The sequence below is a fragment of the Homalodisca vitripennis genome, chromosome 3, assembly GCF_021130785.1.
Source record: "Homalodisca vitripennis isolate AUS2020 chromosome 3, UT_GWSS_2.1, whole genome shotgun sequence".
Lineage (NCBI taxonomy): Eukaryota > Metazoa > Arthropoda > Insecta > Hemiptera > Cicadellidae > Homalodisca > Homalodisca vitripennis.
The window spans coordinates 113,953,617-113,977,495 of NC_060209.1; the positions used below are offsets into that span (position 1 = coordinate 113,953,617).

The 23,879-nt window shown below is 32.8% G+C and overlaps 1 protein-coding gene across 2 annotated transcripts in view; it reads right to left on the minus strand.

The window, feature by feature from the left end:
• Window positions 1-3,347: 3,347 nt before the first annotated feature.
• LOC124357331 (hypoxia up-regulated protein 1) overlaps window positions 3,348-23,879 on the minus strand; it is a 31,759-nt gene continuing 11,227 nt past the window's right edge. The window contains exons 8-19 of one of the 2 annotated variants that reach the window (XM_046809022.1): window positions 22,952-23,149; window positions 21,318-21,493; window positions 20,179-20,423; window positions 16,501-16,783; window positions 14,913-15,081; window positions 14,516-14,800; window positions 11,654-11,761; window positions 9,576-9,642; window positions 9,293-9,442; window positions 7,559-7,720; window positions 6,593-6,662; window positions 3,348-4,095 (exon numbers count right to left, since the gene is read on the minus strand). In XM_046809022.1, the coding sequence (XP_046664978.1) occupies window positions 6,631-6,662; window positions 7,559-7,720; window positions 9,293-9,442; window positions 9,576-9,642; window positions 11,654-11,761; window positions 14,516-14,800; window positions 14,913-15,081; window positions 16,501-16,783; window positions 20,179-20,423; window positions 21,318-21,493; window positions 22,952-23,149 (1,875 nt within the window). In that variant the 3' untranslated portion in view covers window positions 3,348-4,095; window positions 6,593-6,630. The remainder of the gene's footprint in view (window positions 4,096-6,592; window positions 6,663-7,558; window positions 7,721-9,292; window positions 9,443-9,575; window positions 9,643-11,653; window positions 11,762-14,515; window positions 14,801-14,912; window positions 15,082-16,500; window positions 16,784-20,178; window positions 20,424-21,317; window positions 21,494-22,951; window positions 23,150-23,879) is intronic. The other variant, XM_046809023.1, reaches the window with a different exon arrangement.

Below are 23,879 nucleotides of genomic sequence, written 5' to 3' on the forward strand. Positions count from 1 at the left end.
GCTCTTTGTGATAAGCATAAATTAATAATCCAAATTAAAAAAAATAAAATTTTTAATGAACTGTCCTACATGATAATATCTAGTGAGGAAATAAGAATGGTGACATGGTGGCAATCAGAAGTCTAAAATAAACATTTGCCACAATGTCTGTGTCATAGTTTCTTGTAGGAACTGATATTATAGAAGTTTTTCAGCTGAAACCACAACAATCTATCTCTCTAGCAATCATGTGATTTTTCCTTACTGGGGTGGGAGTATCTTTCTCAAAAATAGGCCTGTCTTGTTTGAAATAATGCATCAAAAAGGATGGAGCTAATGATTACAATTTTCCTGAGAAAAGCTTATGTCATTAATTTACATGACAGACTACAATGCAGATAGTGCTGGTGTGCACTTGACGGTACAGTGCCAGTATTTTCACATGACTAATGTTTCTATTTATAGAGACGCTACTGTTTTGTCATGTAGGCAGTTATTGCCCTTAGTTTCAGAAGACAAATTCTGAATGATTATAAATTTAATAAAATTGTTGTAAATACAGGGTGAGTCTGACCACCCATGCAGTATCTACAGCTGTCCTTAATAACTGACTTCCACACTTTTTTCTATCTCTTTTCTCCATAATTTGGCCTCTCCGAATCCGTTAAAATTATTTTCAATTTTGAAATATGCCCCTAAAGGGCCCAATTTGGGGGGTAGGGGTGCTTTTTGGGGAATTTTCAAATGTAAACATGGGTCGTGTGATACATCAATTTAAAGGTCTAATTACACCGAACATTTTGGCGCAAAACAAAAGTTAATTATCTTTAACCGTACGTACAGGGTGTAGCAAAACGTTTTGAAATAGGACTTTAAAATAAAGTACCGTGTTACCCTACCTACAATACGGAACAGCTCCAGATTTTTTCCTAACTTTCTATTGACCTATTTTTCAATTAAATATGTGGTACGGGCATTTTTCACTGGATTTTCTAAATTTCAAAAATATTCAAAATTTAAGAATACAAAAAATCCTAACACTCAAAATTCTTAAATAGCAACATATAATAAATTTTTATATCAAATAAAAGGTCTTTTTAAAACAAACCTTTTTTGTATTTAACTTTTTTCCTATCTCTTACTGTTTCAAAATGGCAGCCGAAAAACTGAATTACGTATGTCTGTTTACAAAATGTAACAAATTATTTTTTTTTTTAACAAACAGGTTTTTGTGATTAAATAAAAAGAATTTGTTATGAAATCAGTCCAAAATTCAACATGTTTTAATTTTCCAATGTGGCCCAATATTTTTGTAGTAGTTTCCATGTTTATCTTTTAAAGATAACAATGATTCATGTATGCACAATCTCAATGCAGTCTTGGACTAGAAAAGTACTTTGTACCACCCTCAACAGGTTTGTCACTCGCGTTATGCTGGCTAGACATCTTTATCTGACAAATGTGATAATTGTACCCTTAGTCAGTTCATTGGTGTCTGCTGTTAAGGACAGCTTGTAGTTTTTCGAAATGCCGTACACAAAATTCAAAGGCATTCGATATGCTAATGGTGTTAGGCAAATGTTTTCAAAACTATGTGGCTTCTGCGAGGGTGTATGCCGAATGGTTTCCAAATAGAGAACCTCAGTCACTAATGGCCTTTCAAAGACTTGCTATTCGAGTTCGTGAAACAGGACAGGTACAGCCTGACAGCAATAAAGGAAAAACACTTGCAAGGCCTGTAAGAAGTGATATAGGGCACCAGAAGTATTCGCGGCGGTGCAACTAAACCCAAATGATTCTTCCAGAAGAATAGCTATTGTTTCTGGTATGAGCCAAAGTTCAGTGGTGAGGATCCTGAAAGACAATAAAATGCATCCCTACAAGATGTCCCTGCACCAAAAACTTTATGGTAATGATGGCATTCAAAGAATGAATTTTTGTTTGTGGGCAAGAGAAAAGTTGCTACAAAATGAACATTTTTTTTCGCAATTTACTATGGTGTGACGAAGCTACATTTCGGAGCAACGGCGAAGTTAACCGTCACAACATGAGGTACTGGGCTCACGAGAACCACCACTGGATACGAGAGGTTGACAACCATAGGTACTGGACTGTGAATACTTGGTGTGGTATTGTTGGCAGGATAATTGTAGGTCCTTTTTTCATTGAGGGACACCTAGATGGAGAGACTTATAACAATTTTTTAATTAATCACTTGCCTAACTTATTAATAGATGTACCTGGCGAAGTTGTTGACAATATGTGGTTTATGCACGACGGTGCTGCTCCGGCTCACTACTCGCACAACGTGCGACAAACGCTTGATAAACAATATCCTGGAAGATGGGTTGGAAGAGGTGGTCCAGTTAACTACCCACCAAGATCCCCTGATTTGACCTGTATGGACTTTTACTTATGGGGTAGGCTGAAAGACTTAGTTTATGTTTTACGACCGACAACACCCGAAGATATGATGCAGTGAATCAGGAATGCTATAAATTCAATCAGCCACGAAGAAATGTTGCGAGCTGTAGATAGCTTAAGTTCCAGATTAGAACTGTGTTTAGCAAATGACGGACTACAATTCGAGCACCTGCACTAGCAAAATCAATGAAAGGTAAGATTATGGCTAGTTCAGAGGTAATTCAGAGCTATTAAGCAAATTAAAAATTATAGGACATATTTTTATTTCATATAATTTAAAAATAATTTATTACATTTTGTAAACAGACATACATAATTCAGTTTTTTCGGCTGCCATTGAAACAGTAAGAGATAGGAAAAAAAGTTAAATACAAAAAATGTTTGTTTTAAAAAGACCTTTTATTTGATGTAAAATTTATTATATGTTGCTATTTAAGAATTTTGAATGTTAGGATTTTTTGTATTCTTAAATTTTGAAATCTAGAAAATCCAGTGAAAAATGCCCGTACCACATATTTAATTGAAAAATAGGTCAATAGCAAGTTAGGAAAAAAATCTGGAGCTGTTCCGTATTGTAGATAGGGTAACACGGTACTTTATTTTAAAGTCCTATTTCAAAACGTTTTGGTACACCCTGTACGTACGGTTAAAGATAATTAACTTTTGTTTTGCGCCAAAATGTTCGGTGTAATTAGACCTTTAAATTGATGTATCACACGACCCATGTTTACATTTGAAAATTCCCCAAAAAGCACCCCTACCCCCCAAATTGGGCCCTTTAGGGGCATTTTTCAAAATTGAAAATAATTTTAACGGATTCGGAGAGGCCAAATTATGGAGAAAAGAGATAGAAAAAGTGTGGAAGTCAGTTATTAAGACAGCTGTAGATACTGCACGGGTGGTCACTCACCCTGTATAGAATTCAAGGTATAACAAACAAGGACTTGCAATACGTGTTTTTATGCAACATATTATATTACACTAAACAAATAAAACCTTTTCTGACATCACTGAAAACCACTACTATATAAAAATTACTACAACATAAATATTACTAATAAATAAATTGACATTGGTAGAAAGAATAAATAAAAATATGAGTAGAGAGTAACTTAGAAAACAAATCGTGGAATGACTGTAGGTCTTTATATTTCATAACAGAAATGTAAGGAAAGATAAGCAAACATTAATATACAATTTAAATAACTTAAAACATAACACTATGTTTAATATTTTGTCAAACAAATATACATCACATGCACCAGTAAATGATCATTCCATATGAACTAAGTACAACCTAAAAACCAGAAAACTACCTCTTTTCTGAGGGGTAAAATGAACAGTTAATTTAATTTGACCAACAAGAATTTTAATTTATAGTAACATGTACGTTTGTTACTACAAACTATGTAATGAACAGAAACACTTTCTATAAATTGTGGTAAAACTGTAAATGCAAACACTGAACTGAGGTAGTGGCACTATTTCATGTTAGGAATATATAACTTTATAAGAACTAGGGATAGTTGTGGTAAAACCCACAAAATGAAAATAATGCGCAAGTTGCACAAATTGTATAAACATACTGTACACAGTCCACAGAAAGAAAAACTACACTCGGAATAAACAAGGATATTTGTGTCCTTTTTAATACTTGATGGTAGTCAGCCTTGATTGACAGCACATATCCTCCTGTAACAACGGCATAATTGTATATAAATAATTTGAAGGGATAATGGGTAATGTTCTTTATTATAGTAACATAAATATCCCTTATGAAACTAGTACCACTTGCAGTCTTCTCAGAAATACTGTATTGAGCACAAGTCAGGTACAAAGTTGTGCCAAACATATTACCTGAATACCAATATCTAGGTGAAACCAACAGAGCTCTGATTGCTCCATAACTTCTTCATGTTTCATGTTCAGCTTGTACAAGAACACAAGATATTCACACATACAGGTAGCTGTTGTAAGATATTGTTTTTAGTGTTGAGAAATATTTGCTGTTTCTCCAGAAGGAGAGTTCCAATTTGCTTTGTATTAAAACAGAATAAAAATATTCTAAATTTTATGCAGATTGATATATCTTTAAAATGGAATATCTTAATTTTGTGGCAAAAATAAGAGCATAAACATGTTTCAGATTTAACTAGTTTTTACGGAGCTAAACTGAAAATGTCTCACTAGCTCTTTAAAAAGAAAATCTAGATGCTGAATGAGGATTGTTAAGTGTACAAAATACAACACTAGATTAATCTAATTAAATAAAGGTTAAAGAAGGGAACGTTTGCACTTCTACAAAATAACCCTAAAATTACCCAGATGAGGTGTGAACACAGGGGTTCTCTGCTCCTGGTTCATACACTAGGTAGGTGATCCCTATCAACCAAAGTCAGCATGCAGCAATCGTCCTGCCTTAACTCTGATAAACGCTGTGTATGTTTTGCACTCCGAGTCCAGGGGATGCAAATATAAACACACAGCAACAATAAGCTAACACCTATTCTGTTGTTAGTGATATTTATTAACACTGAAACAATACTCTAATAAATAATACTGATGACTTGCGCATAATTGTGTGTTTTGGCACAGCAAATATGTGTGAAAGAATGCACTTGTGGAGCCTAAGGAGATCACTTACCAATTAGTAATTTTTTCATCATAGAAGCTAACTAAATACCAAACTACCTTATTTTAAATAAAGATATATTCATATGCATTTTGCAACAATATTAATGTATTTATATTTATGGAATAAAGATTACTCTCTCTCTCTTTCCTTTCGCACTTGCACGCACATACACCTGCAGACAATGCGTGACTGCTCAGGCTCGTACGTTTAAACAGTATACAATACGAGTTCAGAGGGAATGAAACATAACTACTGAGGACTTTATACATAACCCAAATGTGAACAATAAGATCAACATTGGGAGAAAAGTTATCAAATCATTGACTTCTACCACCCAAATGTGAACAAAAAAAGATAAACATTGGAAGAATTGTTTAGCTTCTAAAATTGTGAGAATTGATTGAGACTACTACTTCAGCTCCTATTTTGATTCGAAAACAAGTTTTAGTAAGTCTAAAATAGAATATTTTAATAAAAATGTAAATTTCAATTCAGGAAAAGTCACTTCTGCCTTTCTCATCCAACAATACCCCCAATCATTCTTAACTTCATCTCACTGCACTGTATACTTTTTTCACAATGACATTCTTCATTCTGACCTCTTGGAACATATTCATTGTGAACAACTAAAACCACTGTGATTATTCTCAATACATAAACGTCAATAGTAGTACTTTTGGTATTTTCTCTTTAAGAGTCACTTTGAGATTAGAGCTTTTGGTTCGGTCATAACCATAGACATTTACTTATCACTGGAAGATGTTCTTTAACCTGATGTGCATGCCATATTTAGCCTTGAATGTATATTTTACCAGTAATAAACCATTGGAAAACAAAAGTGTGCCAACATCTTATTTGCAAAATAGATCTACAAATTGCTACTAGATACCACCACTATATAAAATTACTAGTATTTGTAAAAACAGTTCTCAATACTAGCCTGCAACAAATATCATGCTATCTCTCAATCGACCTAACGGTAAATGTTATTAATTTGGTGTCCTTTGCTCTATTCATCAACAGTTTAAACTTTTAAGCACTCTGGGGTTATTTTCAAATATGATATCTACCTGACAATTCTTTCGATCTTCTGTCAGAATTTGAGAGCCAATTCTTACACCTATGTAACTCATAAAATTCAAGTAACATTTTACAAATGGGTTTTGTTGATTTCTGTATAATTACACTTACTCAACATTGATGGAATTTCTGACCATTACATGTCTGTCAGAATGGAAATCACTTTTGACTTAAATGTGGCAATCTTTAAACCATCAAAATTGACCTTTTATTGGGCCATTTCTAAGACCTATCTTGGTATCACACTAAAATTTGATGCAAGTTTACGCATTTGTACTGAGCCAGAGCACAGTAGCCAGTGAGGTGGTGGAACAAGTGACAGATCTGGCAAGTGTGTAACGTAATCACCAGAGTCAAGGTGTTCTTGAGATTGGATACTTTCCAGACAAAATTTGTACATAGAAAGCTCACTAAAAATGAAAACTAGTCCTAATGAAAATAAAAATATATAACTATTGATGTGTAATTTCTCACCTTAAATTGTCATACACAAGATCTAAACAAACTTCTTGTTACAGTTCTGTGTGCTTGTCTTCATCTGTCTCTGTAACATTAAAAAATGTAAAAATTACAATTCAACACTTCATTTTATATTATTGAAACAGGCACCACAAAAAAGTATCAAATTGTGTCAGCACTAAAATAATTGTTTTATATAGATTTGAGTTCTTTTGCTTCTATGTAGGAGTGAGAAATGCATAAGTATGTACCAAATCTTTGCATTTTGGTACCTCAACTGAAGATAGAGATCTTCAATAACTCCATATATATTATATTTGTCCACAATTTTTTAAGTTAAATTTACAACAATACAGCTAATTCATAAAACCTGTTTATAATATACTATTAGACTAATAATGCTATATATATATATATATATATATATATATATAACAGTAATGAGATTGTGTTAAATTAAAAATGGGATAAATATAAAAACAGATAAGGTGTAATCGTAGACAGTCTATGTTGAGCTCATCTCGACATGCAGAACTGAGGACATGCTAAGGGATAATGGAGTCCATTAAAATACAAAAATTATATCACTATAATACCATTTACCAGTATAAATCTAATGTTTTCTATTTGAAGTATTTGAATTGACGTTTAATTTTTCTTGAACAAGAAATGGATTAGTGAAGACCACAGGCCCCAAGGTTAGTGAAAGGACAGAACTGTAGAGGAACATACATCAAGACGAACAGCAAGTGAATGACAAGCACTATTACAGCAGAAGTCCAAATATCTGCATTCTCAACTGCTGAAAACAAATTATTGTCTGTTTTTTAATTATAAATTAAAAACAAACATAGTATTATTTTGTTACTACAAGTAAAGTTATTGTATGTAAAATGATAGGGGTTATAATATTTACACTATTTAATGAAAACTAATGGTAATGAATGAAAATCTACAATTAAAATCACTTAGCTAACTCACTTGTTTCTGTTGTGCTAGGTTCTTTGGGAGTTACATCTTCTGGGGTTTCTGTTTTTTTATGTTCTTCTTCCTCTTTTCTCTCATTTTCTTTATCATCTGCAGGTTTCTCAGTCTTTCTATCATCTTCTACTTTCTCTTTACTTGAAGTAAAATTACTCGACTCTAAAACACATACATCAATAAATTGTTTATTTTGAATAATTTTACAAACAAATGCAAATAATGTACAATGAATAGTCACATAAAGAACATTATAGTTAATCCATAGATAAAACGAATTATCTCTTATTAACTTATAAAATATAAAATATTCTATATTATGGTAATAAATAAGTTGTAGAATAGACCACTATTAAATATATATTGAACTAAACTAATCAGTTACCCCTTTCAAAAAATTCTTGGAATGAATATAGAGGTTTACTTAGTTAAGTTTACTTTTGAAATTATTAGTGTTGTAGTGAGTTTTCAATTCAATTGGTAAATGATTTAGAAACTGTTTCCCCATGTACGAGGTTTTCTCTTTATAGAATTGAATGAGAATCATTAGATATTTTGAACCATGTGTTATACTTGTGTCTTCTTTCTGTTAAGGCAGAAATGTATAACATAATTTATAGTTTCAAATAAATAAAGATTTGCAAACGTTTCAATTGCTATCAATAAAGAGGCAAAAGTAATTACAAACTTCAATTATTATAACAGGGATTCAAAGGCTTTCACCAATATGCAAACTAAAAGAATGTTTTTTAATTATTTTAATACACCAGCGATTCTGAACTATCAAGTCGGGCCTTGGAAAAAAGCAAGGTACATAAACAAATAAAATTACTATTGATCAAAACTGACCAAGAAAACCAGGATAACATGGAAATATAAGGGTAAAGTTTTTTTTTTTTTTAATAACAGTGATTTTAAAAATAACCTGTTGCCAAACATGTATTTATTTCTCCCTGTTCATGAGAACAAATAATTTATTGAGGGATTAAATCAGACTACCATGATCATTGTTTCTATGCATGTGGTTTGTGTAGGATAATACATCTGCAGAATTTCAATTGGTTACCATTGGCTGTTGTCAGTGGCAAGAACAGGAATAGACGATTAACTGAAATCGTGATTTCTAGTCTTCTAATTTTGTTCAATCAATGTTAAGAAATCACCCTGGTTTTATGTTCTTAAGTGGTCAAATACACAATAATAGAATCATAAAAAGTAAGGGCTCTGTGGTGTAGAAATAATATATGCTCGACCATCGAATTCGAGTCCTGATGGAGCAAGTACTATTTGTGATTCAATCTTTATTAACAATGCTATAAGAATAATCATATAGAATTTGACCAAATTCTAGAAGAAACAGATTACATGATTTCACATACATAACTGTAATGTTTCAATGTACAATGTTAAACTCACTCTAAAAATAATGACAACACTTAGATGTTAAAATGTTAATTAGGCATGATTATGTTAGACATTATTATGTAAAAATAACAGTTTTCACAAACACAGAAATTTCAAAACTGAAAACCAACACCTTCAGTTCTACCACCAATTCTAATGTAAACCTTAATACCTGTACATTGCAATTAAGCTATTTATAACAAAATAATCAACCATTCAATCTGTACATTTGTGCCACTCCCACTAATGATGCACCTCCACCACCAAAACATTTAGTTAGTTTATAATGTTTGGTGTTAATTGGGTTAGTAAACAAATTTATAGTTCAACCTTTTTCTATATTTTCTTCGGAGGAGGGTCTTAGTTCCTCAGTTTCAAGAACACTTTCTTCTTTAAATTCTTCAATTTTGATCTTATCAGACTGTTTCTCTGATTTACTGTCCTCTTTTTCTTTTTCAGTTGTTTTATTGCTTGTAGCATCTAAAAATTACAGTATAGTAATACAATATTAAATAATATTAGAGCACACTCTAAAAATAAGAAAATAAATTATAGGACCAAAATTTTGTTTCATTATAAATATATTAATTTTGAATAGTAATTACTATTTTACCTTTAGTTGAATCTTCTTTCTTGATTTTTGGCTTCCAAATTTTTGCTTTATTTACGAGATATTTAACCTGCAATCATACAATCATAACCAAATTATAAAAGAAGAGAATATTTTTTAATAGAAAGAACTCTGAAATAAGATCTTAGTTCTATGTCTACAAAAATAACACTTTGCTTATCAACTTGGCTTATAACTAGATCCTCTCCACATAATGAATTTACAAAATTTTAAGTTCATTAATTAGTACTGTATTAAAAACATGACAAAAAAACAGATGGACAGACATTAAACAAAAAGAGACAAATCATTTGTTGCATTAGTTTTTGGCTCCATTTGATTATATCCTAAAATTTGTAGTAAGAGTTTTGTAACACCCTGTATAAGCTTAGTAGTATATACACTTTTTTAATTAGTAATTCATTGGGGATAGTCTCATATATAGAAGATATAACATAAAGATAAGAAATAATTTAATAGATTAGTTATGCCTTGGTACTGATTGCAGTAGGTAGGATTTCCTTTGAAAATAAACTAAAAAGAAAACAAATAGTTAATATTATTATAATACAGTGGAACTTTGATAATTCAAACTTTAAGACACTGATAAAACACCTGAACTGTTCACAGATTTTAATTACTAAATTGCTTTAAAAGAGGTGGAAAGAATAACTTTAACTCCATGATATATTTTTAAAATAAATATTAATTTTAAAAACAGAATTGGATTGATATTTTTTAAGCTGTATTAAAGCACTGTATTAATATACAGTAACAAACAAAATATGAAGCCTCGTGCAATAAGAAATTCTCATACACAAACTAGCATCTATAATTTGTTAAGCAAAGTTGATATTTCAATTCTTTTAATGACTAAACTGAAACATTCACTACAATGGTCCAAAGGTGAATTAGTGAAAATATTTATTTATTGAGCCGAAAGTTTTGACCTTTAACCCATTGCGGATCACTGACGAGCTGGGCTCGTCTCGCAGCGGCCGGGCCTAACGGCACGATGACGAGCTCAGGTCGCAAAAGCAGTCTGCTTTAAATTTCCCTCCAAATAGTTCTATTAACGTCTGATAGATCGGGCGATCGTCTTCTAAGAACAGTGTTTAACAATGGTCTACGTTTAGAGTTTTCAAAAGTTTTATAAATATCCTATAGATCGCAGTTGTATGTCGAAGTTGAAAAATCATTCATATGAGTTTACGCTCTGCTTTTTAGCGCTTCTGATTGGGTGTTTTCCTCAGTTGTTATTATAATACTTTTGAGGTTAGTGACACAGAACTAAACAACGCAGACGTACATGTTGGAGGGTTTAGTCTACACAATGGCCCGGATGTTGTAATCGCTTCGCCCGAGCCGCTTTATTTAGACTATGATTCAGACATCATCCCTGCCACCCCGGCACCTTGCTCGCATGTTATCGTTTCTACAACATGGATACCCCAGCAGGCCCATGTTCTATCTGAACGAATACCTTCACAGCTGAATTTTCTAGTATACAATAGCGAGTGATACGATGTGGCGCACCATTGCTGTTCGTGCGGCCGCTGACCGTAAATTAATTCGTGCCCACTGGTGCCCGCGCGCCAAAACAATACGATCCGCAATGGGTTAAAATGGTCCCTTCTTAAATTTAACCTCACAAACACCATATGTACCTCAGGTGACTAGCTACTGTAGTTGTTTACAGCTTGAATCATAAAATATAATAATAGAAACTTTCAGTTCACTTCTCTCATTGGATTTATGAATGGAATCTTTAATTAGGATTTGTGTAAAACAATTACAATAAAAACCATTCACCTGTATGGGAGATAATGTCTTAGAGTTTGTGTAGTTAATAAACTATAATTTGTTTAACAAAGTTGATAGTTGATGGTAGATACAAAAATAAATGTTAATTGTTTATTTATGTATCTTACAATTCTTAGATATAATAACTCAACTGATCTTTATAATTTAAAATTAAATTATTTTGTTTTAGTATTAAACAAACATTTTATGTACAATTTAAATTTCAAGTAAATTTTTTACACTTAAAAAAGAATTTGTATTATTTACAGTTATATTACCTCTCTGTCAAGAGTGCCCATTTTTTCAACCAAAGACCTGACAGTTAGAACTGGAGTTTCATGGGGTGCTAGTTTCTCTTGATCAACAACTATTTTGTCAAGCCATTCCTACGAACAAACACATATAAAAGTTAGCAATGCACAATTACTAATTAATTATATTATATACCTAACACTTATGACTAAAATTGATAAAAAAGTAGAATGATAATAAATTGTCAGTTAAGTTGGCACTAATAATAGAGCATTATGGTTGATATGCCAACATTTATCTTGAGAATCACATATAGAACCAAAGATATCACGTGTGCTCCAGACATAGGTCACTTTAGTCCTTACAACGTGAAAAAAAGGAGTGTTTGAAGTCTTGCAGTCAACTGTTCAAACACAAATGCTTTAGATTCTACATTTACAGTAGTACACTTTAAGGAATCAAGTTTTCTGAATAAATATGTACTTTTAGGCATGAATACAATTGGTATTTTAAGTCAGAATATGTTCTTTTGCATTGTATATGTACAGTTGAAAATCTATTATAAGCCACTGGGTTTAACAGTTTTTTGTAACAAGCGATGCATGAAGGACCTACCTTGTTCACTAGCAGTTCTATCCCTAGACATCTGGTAAATCCAAATTTGGTCTGGGACATGGCTTTAATAAAATCTAAAGCTTCAGCTTCGGCATTAAAAACTACTTTTGTAGAATAAGTTTCTTATTGGTGTACTTTCCAAGTCTGTAGAAGGTGAAAGAATCAGTTTTTACCTCAATTACAGGTTATAATTAACTAAATCTATTGATTTGAGATGGCAAATATCGTCTTCTTTCTTCTTCAGTGGTTCAGCAAACCGAATTTCAAGTATGTTGTGCAATATGACATTTTAACGCAACTATATCTGTTGTTAATTTCATGGATATCTTCAGCAGTTGTAGAGGCAGTGTGCGGGCCTTGCTTAAACGCAGCAATATCATTCACAACAGTAGCAATAGTTTCTTCAGCCGCCAGTAGTCAAGGTTTTACTAGAAGTTTTTTTAGCTCAAGAAGTTTACTAGACACATTCTTGACTTCCTTAGATAGATTATCGATGATGGAATTCATCTTTCTTGGGCAGATTAAATAAATTAGCGAGAACAGTGTCGAGTTATTTGTCCAAATTACACTGCAGTACATTACTTTGTTAGAACCACATAACATTTGTCTGTTGACCTACTGTATTGCTGTGATAACCCAATAACAATCAGTATTCAGTATTGAGGTTGAAGATTGAAAAACTGATTTTTGTCAATGCAGAACCTCTTTTGAAAATCTACCCATTGCTAAAGTGTGTAAGTACTAAATTTACTTGATAACAAAAAATTAAATATATAAAATATTCTTGGCATGACCGTTATCTGAAATTATCTGATCTAATTATCTTCTTTTAAAGATCTCAATATAGGCTGCATGAAAATTATTTACGGTTCACAAAACAATTTAGAAAACCAATTCAAAGAAAATCCACATGACTCATTTAAATTATGAACAGTGAAAGTGACAGAACAAGTAATGGAATGGAGTTTTAAAAGTTTACCATATAATATTACACTTCATCACTATTCCTTTTTCATGATCTAAAAGTAGTTTATACAAAACTACTTTTAACTTTTTGTATTCCTTAAACAAAAATAATTAATATTTTAAGTTTTAATTAGCAGTTTACCTAGGACCTGACAGTCTGTGCTTACATAGCTGAAATGTAAGTCTGTGCTCACTCACATTTCAGCTATGTAAGCTTGTAGTAAAACTGTTAATTTTCCGATGAAAATTCAATCGATATGAATTATGTCAACAAATTTATCTCAAAATCAATCAATCAATAAACGGACAAATCTGTGTACATAGAATCCTGCCAAAACTGAATCTAAACCAAGCCATCGATATGCCCTAGTGTAGGGGATGGTATGAGACAAGATCAAGTGAAGATTGGTGACTATGGCCCTAAGATTAAAAAGATTAAAAGGATTTTATGATCAACTAATTTTTAGATTAATTTCAAGTTTTTGTTTTGATTGGGAGTAATTTGGCATGATAGTTTTCCTTAGTAACAATGGTCAACATTGACCAAATGGTGAAGGTCGAATTCCGGTTAATTATTTATAATAAGTCAGCACGTGGATTTGTAGTGTGTGTTATTTTTATCTCATGTTTAATAGAATACAGGTATTTAGTTATATTATAACCTATATTGATATAAAGATACGTATAATATGGTTTAGCATGTTTCAGCAAACAGTTTAAATAGACATGAAAGTTGAGTAATACAAAAGTGATTCTGTAAGTACCAATTAAATATGTTAGGCAACATTAAAATGATTCCAAATGAGAATTAAGCATCATTTTAAAGCAATGAAATCCTGCCGTTTTAAGAAGAAATAATAAAAATTTCACTCTTTCTTTCAAACGTCATACATGCTTACTCAGTCCCTAGTTCTTGGACATACTAGTCTTAATAGATGTATTTATGTGTTCATTTTCATTTCTTACAAAGTGTAATTTTTATGGAAAACAACTTTGAGTTAAAATGTAACAAAAGGAAAACACAAACTAAATCTTTATTCATAAAACAATAGCAGATGTAAAATAACACATCCATCAGATAACCACAATTACTGCCACAAAAGGCAAAACAATACAAAAAGAAAACCCTATTGTTTTCCAGTCAAATGGCATGTTTTTAAACCAAAACATCTAAAACACACAAATAATATCCACTATCCTAAATATTTTCTTACCACCAAACATTTGCAGAAACAGTTTGTACAGAACTGAAACTTTCTGTTAGACATTTCTCATCTGCTAGTGAGAGGCTTAAGTGTTAAATGTACCTGTGTTTCATTGATGACTTTTCCTAGAGTATCTAACTCAATCTGTGTGAACATGGGTGGGTCTGCAGGGTCTGTGACCTGAGCCTCTGACATGTTTTTGATAGTTGTGAGGAAGTTTCTGCTCCCATTGATAGTGGCCAAGAGCGCTGCGATGGCTTCTGGCCTCTCATTCGCCTCAGCGACTCTTTTCCACACTGGCTTAGTGAGTGATTTTAGTTCACTCAGCTTTTTCTCATAGCTGTTAGCATCTGCTGTTAGGCCTTCATCGTCCAGCCATTCCATCATCTGAAACATTTCGTAATTATCTTTAAAATATTAGTTTAAAACTTGAAACATTCAACACCGAATAAAGCATGTGAATACAATATCAAAACCCTGTTCTGAAAACTCATCTCACCTCGGTATACAGTTTAGTTATTGATTCCAATTCAGTTTGAGTGGCAGCAGATTTGTACTCTTCCTCATCCTCCAGTTTAGTCTTCACGTCAAATACAAAGCTCTCGAGAGCATTTAAAGCACCTTCTCTTCTTGACTTCTCTGCATCAAACTGGTTCAGTGCATCAATTCTGAGAACAAACAGACATTTAATTCTCAATACATTACACTGAAAACCCTATTGTTTTTAGTTTAAGTTTTCTTTGTACATCTAGGACCATTAGGGTTCAAAATAATTTTAATTCAAAATTCGTTTTATGTGAATTAAATGCCTATGATCAAGGGTAATAAACGATAATTAATATTTTTGTTAAGGTTGTATAGTCTTTATTTCCTAGTAAATTTAAATTCTTAGAATTTAATTTTTAGAATTAGTTTGGATTGTAAATTAAACCAGTTATTAATTACAGATAAAAGGAATTGGCTTCTAGAATCTGAACACATAATCCAAAAAACTTAGGAGTTCAAGAATGATAGATATTTCATTATTTCATACAAACCATAAAAAAAAGATATAACAGAAGTAACAAGAATAAAGAACCAAACAAATAAAAGAAGTAGTATGACACAGAATGAATGAAAGTATGTAGCATGAAGGTGTATATGAACAAAAGACATGGTACAATAGAATACAAACAAAAGGAGGTATGTGGGACACAAGTGTCACAAGGTGACAACATAAAACAGGACACTAAATAGAACCATTTTAAATTCATTCACCAATACAACTGTTAGAAACTAGAACTAATGTTTTGTATCATATTTTGTTGTTATAGGGAAACCGATTTAAATAAATTAAATTGATCAGACCAGCAGAAATCCTAAAATCCCCCATTTTATAGATTTGTATCTAGTATTGACTTTCTATCATTAAACAAAGTGATATATAAACTTGGTGACTGTAAATCTGTGAGCACAACTAGTATTTGAAAAGGCCAATTTTAATTTTTCTGTATGATTTTACGTTCTTATGCAGTTTTACTTGATAAATCAAGTCTCATAAAGAAAAATAAAAATTTGGAGTGATTAGTAATACCACGGAAGTACCACATCTGCAAATTTTTGTTTGTAGACAGACACTTGTGATATGCACCATGTGCATGTAATAAGGTACAATACTTTTATATCAGTGATTACAGCTATACATGCAGTCACTAATAAATAGGAAAATACATTCAAGACATACTTTAATACAGTTTGTTATAGCAGAACTTTTAAATATTTTATCTGTACTGTTAACTAATTCAGAAGGCTAATTGCATGTATTAAACTTGAAAAAAACTGTCATCAAGACATGGCAAATCTATATATCTAAAATATTGTATATTTTCAAATCTATTTAGAAGTAAGAACATTTTAATAATGTTTTGTATCGTTTTTACAATCAATAAAAGCCACATTGATCATAGTGATATTTTATTTACACTACAACAGTTGTGATGCAACAAATCCACACAGACATTTGATCACAGTTCATTATATGACTATTATTGTCACATTTTTTAATTAAAACAATTTATAATGCATATTAAAGGTGAAAAAATACTAACTTGGCAATAGACTGCTGGAGGTGTTCCTCACCCATTGCAGGAACCACAGTCTCTGACACGTTCACAACAATAGGCTCTTTAATCACAACCACCTTAGGTTTCTTTTTATCTTCTTCCTTGTTGGTAGTGTTTTTCTTCTCATCTCCTGAACTACTGCTGTCAGCAGATTTGTTTCCTTCGCTTTCTTCCTCTTTTTTTGTTCCTGTTGAGTCCGATTCCTTTGATTCTTCTTGTTCTTCATGGACGGGTTTCTCCAAATTTTCTTTCAAAGTTTCTTCTGGACCTGAAAAATTGTAGAACAATATTAGTGAAGTAATACAATCTCACACTTCTGAAAATCTTAAACAAAGTAAGATCAAGATGCACAAGAATTACACAGCATATTTTAATTCAATTCAATAATATCTTTATTCACACATTCATCAAGAATGGTTACAGAGTCAACACATGCAGTAAAAATTGATGTCATTAAGAAGTAGGTAAACTAGTTTAAAACTATTATAAATGCAAAGAGAAAATATCTTTAAAATTTGATATTAACTAACATTTCTGTAAAATAAAATATATATGAGGAGAAAATATATGAATGCATATACATACACATGCATGTCTTAAATAATAGCATTAACAGAATTAAAAAACTCATTCAAACTATAAATTGTAGAGTTTATCAACAGGCTGTGCAGTCTTTTCTTCAGAGTTTTAGAGTCACATGTTTTGAAGTTTTCTGGAAGCATGTTAAAGAGTCTTGCACCGCTATAGGAAGGCTTCTTGGTGTAAAGGGTTGTTCTATGCGCTGGAAGGGATATATCATTTGCCCGTCTTGTTGTGTAGCTGTTGACGTCACCAACCCTTGGTAATCTTTCTCTTGAGGCGTGGGTGATTACCTCGATGATGTATATGGACACTACTGTGAGTATCTCAAAAGATTTAAAAGCCTCTCTACAAGATTCTTGTGGGTGTAGTCCTGCCATGATCCGCATAACCCGCTTCTGTAATACCAGGACACGATGAAGGTTGCCGGCAGATGAACTTCCCCACAAAGTTATTCCATATCGAACATGTAATTCGAACAGAGCGTGATATGCGGCTTTCAAAGCGATAGAGGTACCAATGGATTTAATCCTCTTCATTGCAAAGATTGCAGAGCTAAGCCTTGAACACAGTTGGTCGGTGTGATTGCTCCAGGAGAGGCCTTGATCCAGAGTTAGGCCTAAGTGTTTTGTGTTGTCAACTCTCTGAAGATCTGGGGGCTCAGTCAAGCATTCTTTTAATCGTCCAGAAGCGAGATATTTTGTCTTTGCAGCGTTAAAAACTAGGTCGTTATTTGAGCAATATTGTTGTGCCATACTGACTGATATGAAGGTACAAATGTCCAGGTCTTCAATGGCATTGCCACTCGTTACAAGAACGGTGTCATCAGCAAACATGACTGGGTAGCTTATATTACCCAAATACTTAGGTAGGTCTGCAGTAAAAAGAAAAAACAGAACCGGGCCCAACACTGAACCCTGGGGAACACCTCTTGTAACAGCCAAGGGCCCAGATCTTGCAGTACTCTCTGTTCCATCCAGGTTTTGTTTTATTTCAACGACCTGTTCTCTTCCCGTTAAGTAACTCTCAAACCACTTGACTGTAGTCCCTCCAAAACCAAGAGATTTAATTTTGTTGATAATTAAACTATGGCCCAAACAGTCAAACGCCTTACTTAAATCAAGGAAAACACTTGTAACTGTGTTCCCTTCCTCCAAGTTGTCAATGATGTGTTCTATTAAATCGGTAAAAGCACTTGTGGTTGATCTTCCAGGGATAAACCCATGTTGTCTATCAGGCAGGAGATTGTTGAGTTTAAGGTGGTTTTGAATTCTGGTTAAAATTATTTTTTCTATGATTTTTGAAATAGTTGGGATTAGGGATATCGGCCTGAAATTTTGTAGCTCCTTTTTGCTTCCCTGCTTATGAAGGGGATAAACTTTAGATATTTTGAGTTTGCTAGGAAAAATTCCCTGAGACAGACTTGTTGATTATATCTGTAATGGGTAAAAATACTTCACCAATGCAAAACTTTAGCAGCTTAGAGCTCACGTCATCGATACCTGAAGAAGATGTTGACTTCAGTGACATTATAGTGTTAAAAACTTCACTGAAGGAAGTGAGTTTCCATTCCATAAGTGAAGTTCCAAGAAAAGAAGTATCACTCATAACAATGGCTCTTGATTGATTGTTTTGCAGTAGAGTTTGCTCGGCTATATTGAAAAAAAAGATATTAAAGTGTTCACACAATTTGTCTGGGTCTTCTTCTACCCTTCCTCCAACATCAATCTGCCATCTTGCCCCTGCACTGTCTTTTCTTGAAATTCTCTCACTATTGATGACATTCCAGATGGCTTTAGATTTATTACTTGACTCAGCAATAAGGCTTTCATTTTCTTCCCGTCTTAGAGTTTTTAGTTTTAGATCATACATTTTTTTCTTGTTAAACGCATCCACTTTGTCTTGCTCACTTCCAGTTTTTTTATATTTGTCAAGCGCCAGGATGAACTCTTTTCTAAGGCTATTAGCTTCTGGGTTGTGTAGGGCTAGAATTTTTCCTCTATTTTTTTTCGGTATGCAAATTTTATGTGGACATGTGATGTCAAGGGCTATTGTCAGGGTATCAATAAAGTTCATGTAAGCCTCGTCTGCTGTGGCTGCCTGATAGACTCTGTCCCATGATTGAAGTGACAGGATGTCCTTGAAGTGCTGGAGGTTGTCAGGATTAAATTGTCTGTGAGTAGTTCTAAAAGCTTCATTTTTCTTTATTGGGGCGTCAACGTAGCAAAGCTGTCCCATATGATCTGAAAGGCCCGTATTTTCCACTATGACTTTGACTCTGTCAGTGTTAAGATTGGTGCAGACAATGTCAATGGAAGTAGCAGAGGTATTAGTGACTCTTGTAGGAGGCAACGGTATTCTGGTTACATCGAAGGTGGCGAGTGCTTCGCATAATGCTACATTTTCTCTTGATGGAAGCAAGCAATTTACATTGATATCACCAACAATACAAATTCCACTGTTGTCACAAGGAAGTAAGCTGAGGGTATCAGTTAACAGGGCCAAGGCATTGTCAAGAGGAGCACTGGGTGGTCGATATATCCCAAGAATGTTTAAATATGATTTCCTTGTCGAATGTTATCCTGATTGAAGACATTTCACATACGAGTTCTTCTGAATGGTCAGCAATATTAACACTCTCCACCTCATTAGCCATGTCAGTGTCACTTTAGAATGACTGAACACTGAACAAGATGCTCGCTAATAAAGAAGATGATAAAAATTACTTTTTCACAATACAACATGTCTAAGGAATGTACAAAACGACCTGAACACAGCTAGAAATATACGGTATAAACTTTAAATTTGTTTAAAAATGCATCTTAAGACAAGTAAACTGTTTTAACAATTAGAAACTGAGTATGATTTTTTTTATTAGTAAATCTTACACAATAACACAATATAAACCCACAGACATAATGCCCAACTCTAAAAAAAAACAACAATATTGTAACATTTACTGAAAATTTAAATTAGGTAATCAATAAGATTTAATATTAATAAATTAACCAGTTACAAAGTAGTTGCCTGATTGAAATAATATACTGTAATCAACCAAATGCAAAAGATGAATGTAAGATATACCTGTGAACAGCTTACTGATGGTACTGCCCAGTTTTGAGAGAGGTGATTCCTCAGCCTCCGCTTCCTCAGCAGTGACAGATCGCTCCAGCACTTGCTCAACTTGGTTCAGCACCAGCAGTCCACTCTCGTCCAGGGTCCAGTGGGCTTTGATCCCCTTGGACTCAGTGTGCGTACCCTTGTGCTTCTCTAGGGCTGCCACCACACCCGATAAACTCACTGATGATAAGTTCAGAGAACCTAACATCCTGTTGTCAACACACATTTTTAATTGTTTTTCTTAGTACACTGAACATTATATAAATAATAAATACAACTTTAAGGAAAGAGATCAACATGAACTCATTGTTAGATCAAATGTAATTTTAGAGTTATATAAACATGTTTATGTCTATAAACATTAATTGTAAACTTATTTATGTTCCTTATAGTTTGTTGAAACTTAAAAAATAAAAATCTACAATTACAATAATCGATTTTAGGAATATACATACATATTCACACTTATTAAATATATAAAAAGATATTTCATACAACTTTGTGATGAAGTTTAAAACAGAACTTTAGGCAACGTACTGTAATTGGATATTTAAACATAGAAAACCAATTATGATAAAAAAATAAACATTATATTACTAAATATTTCTTCATACTATATAAAGTTGTAGCTTCATGTTTGTAACTATTACATAATTTTGGACAGACCATTTTATTCTATTGAGGAATATCTTACCGAACAGGATTATAACTAAATTTTAAGCTATTTATAAGTTTATACTGTAAGGTAGTTTGATACAACTAGTAATAATAACACAATTTTTCAATGTAAATTTATATATTTTGCTACGAAAAATTGTGTAAGTATTACTAGTTGCCTTGAATTAAAAATTGTTCCAATTGCTCCAAGAATCGTCATTCAATATGGTAGCTTTTATAAAATATGATGGTAATTAAAATTAACAGAATGTGACTTCTGTTTGTAATTTTACTTATTACTTCTAGCCTGATAATTGGAATATATTCACACCTTCAATTCAGGACAACCACAAAACATCTATCTATAATACTTGTTAACCTTACACAGCCATATACTATTTAATTTGACTACATTACTTGTTACAATATAAATAAGTAGCACTTACTCGATCTCATCAGCAGGCAAGTGGTCCAGTTCAGCGTAGTTCACGGTGAATGTGAAATCAGACTGGTGTTTGTTGAATGTTAGTATTTTCTTCTGAGGATATGGGTTCATGGGCCCAAACAGCATCCTCTTAACTGGCTTGCTGCTAGCCTCCGAAGACTCCCTTTCAAACACTACCTGTTAAACATAATTTTGTTATAATAAAGAGAGAAATCCACATTTTATTGAAATAAATCTTCAGTGTCCAGATTCCAGATTGTTATCCTTGTGTTCACCATAGCAAATGTTTCTCAGCTGTATGACGTTAAGAACAATCTTCATATATAAAAATCTCGTGTAAAGATGTTCGTTTACACTAATCTCCGAAACTTCTGCCGTTTTCATTTAAATTCTGTAAACATGTATTGTTTGGTCCAACTTAAAAGATAGGATAGTTTTTATCTTGAAAATCCCTCCAGTCTACGCCTTACTAAAGTAGCAAAATATCCCATCAAAAAAAGAAACACAAACAAAAACAAAGTTGTGAGAAAATTAGTTGAAATATTCAGTTAAATTTAATCAACTGCATTGTGTAAATATTGTTTTATGACAGCGCAACAATATGTTTAATTAATATAACCACTATTTTAATGATAATATTTGTTTCATAATAACTGTGAATGTTTATGTGAAAGAATGTGTAGATATTCAGGAGACTAAGAAGCTTTCTTGACATTGTGATGTGGCATTTTTACACAAACGTGCTTCCACGAGCCATTTTTTCCAGACAACAGTCCCCAAAACAAGACTTCTACAACTCAAAACCAATTACAAATGGTTACTGAAATGTTGCATACATTTTTTTACCCCTATATATATATATATATATCGTATGGGGGACAAAGGCAGCTATCCATAAATAAATAAATTAAAAATTACAATTATTAAAAAGTACGTAAGAACAAAGTTCTTGAGTCATAAATTAAAAATAATATTAAAATCTCCCGTCACAAAGCTAAATCCAAATTACTGAGCCAGTTTAGAGACCCATCCTCTAAACCACTCAGACCAGCCAGACCACCAGAAAACAATCGCAAAGGGCAGTCGTTTACAATGTGCTCAATTGTCTGAGAGTTTGCGCCACAGTCACACGTCTGGTCGTCAGTGATACCTCACTTGAATTTCCAGTGATTGCTTCTCCCAACCCCAGTTCGAAAACGATTCAATAAAACCCATTCCTTTCGAGGAATTTCCAAGCCACCCGCTGCTTTCGTAGGATCGGATATTTTACCCCTTATACCAGGAGTTGTCTTTTGACCATAGTACACTTCTCAGTCCTAAGTATATATATTATCTTCGTCAAGACAAGGAAAACTCAACTATGGCACTGGAAATACCTTAGGCTGAAAGAAGATTGCAAGAGACATAGTAGACTCTTTTTGACAGAAGTAGGTTTCCGTGTATGTGTATACTTTCTTTAGTCAGAATAATAAAGCAAGCTCAAATTAGACACTGTAAATATATTAAACCGGAAGCAAATAGTAACTGCCTGAAATAGACATTTTTCACCATCATAAAAACCCGTAGCGAAGCGTGGGGAGGTCAGCTGGTGTTTACTATACTTCAACATTAAATTTTCAAATAAAAAAAATTTACCTGAATGGGAAATAAGACTGCATCCTTAGTGATGAATTTTTTGACCTTGAAACCCGTAGAGAGATCAGCTGCCTTGTACACGGCTCCCATACATGCAGCCTCATCTGTGTTAAGATTCTTGCTGAGCTCCATATGAACAGCAGCTGTTAGTTTCTCCTGCACCTTGGGCACTCTTGTGCCAGCTCCTACCAGCACCACCTGTATCACAACAATAGTTTGATTAGCTGTGTCCCACGGCTGTGCTGGTAACAACTGAAGCTCCGTACAAGACATTCAACCATAGACTACAGTTGAAGCTATTAAGTCAGACCCTTTAACTTGCAACCCAGAACAGTTTTTTAAACTTTTGTTTAACGAAAAAACTTATGTACGACTAACATTACTTTTATTGAGGAAAAAAAATATATGCCTTATTAAAGTTAAAAGTGGGATTCAGAAAAAGGTTTATTTTCTTTTCCATTTATACATTTTTGTAATTTCTAACAGTACTGAAACAACATTGACATTGAAATTGCCAAATATGTTGCCATAAACAGATTGGCAGTTTTTTTTAATATACTGGACTAAATTGGTGCACTGCACATGTTTACTTGCACAATCTCCCTTAAAAATGTTTTTCAACTTAATATATTAATTGTTATATAATTTAATCCAGTACAACTTTATTTTCAAGGAAATTTTACATGATTTTGTTTTTAAGTAGTCTGATCAGCTCAAATTTTAGCCGATCAAAAAATTAAAATTTCTTAGTTGGAATAGTGACCGGCAAATCCAGAGCTTTCGTATTTCAAATCCAATTCCAAATCTTAAAAAAATTGACTGATTCTTGAATTTCAAATTCTTATATAGCCTTTTTTAATCTAAGTATTATTTAAACCAAAGTACCATCAATCCAATTTTTATCATTCTTAAAGCTTTAAAGACTGTC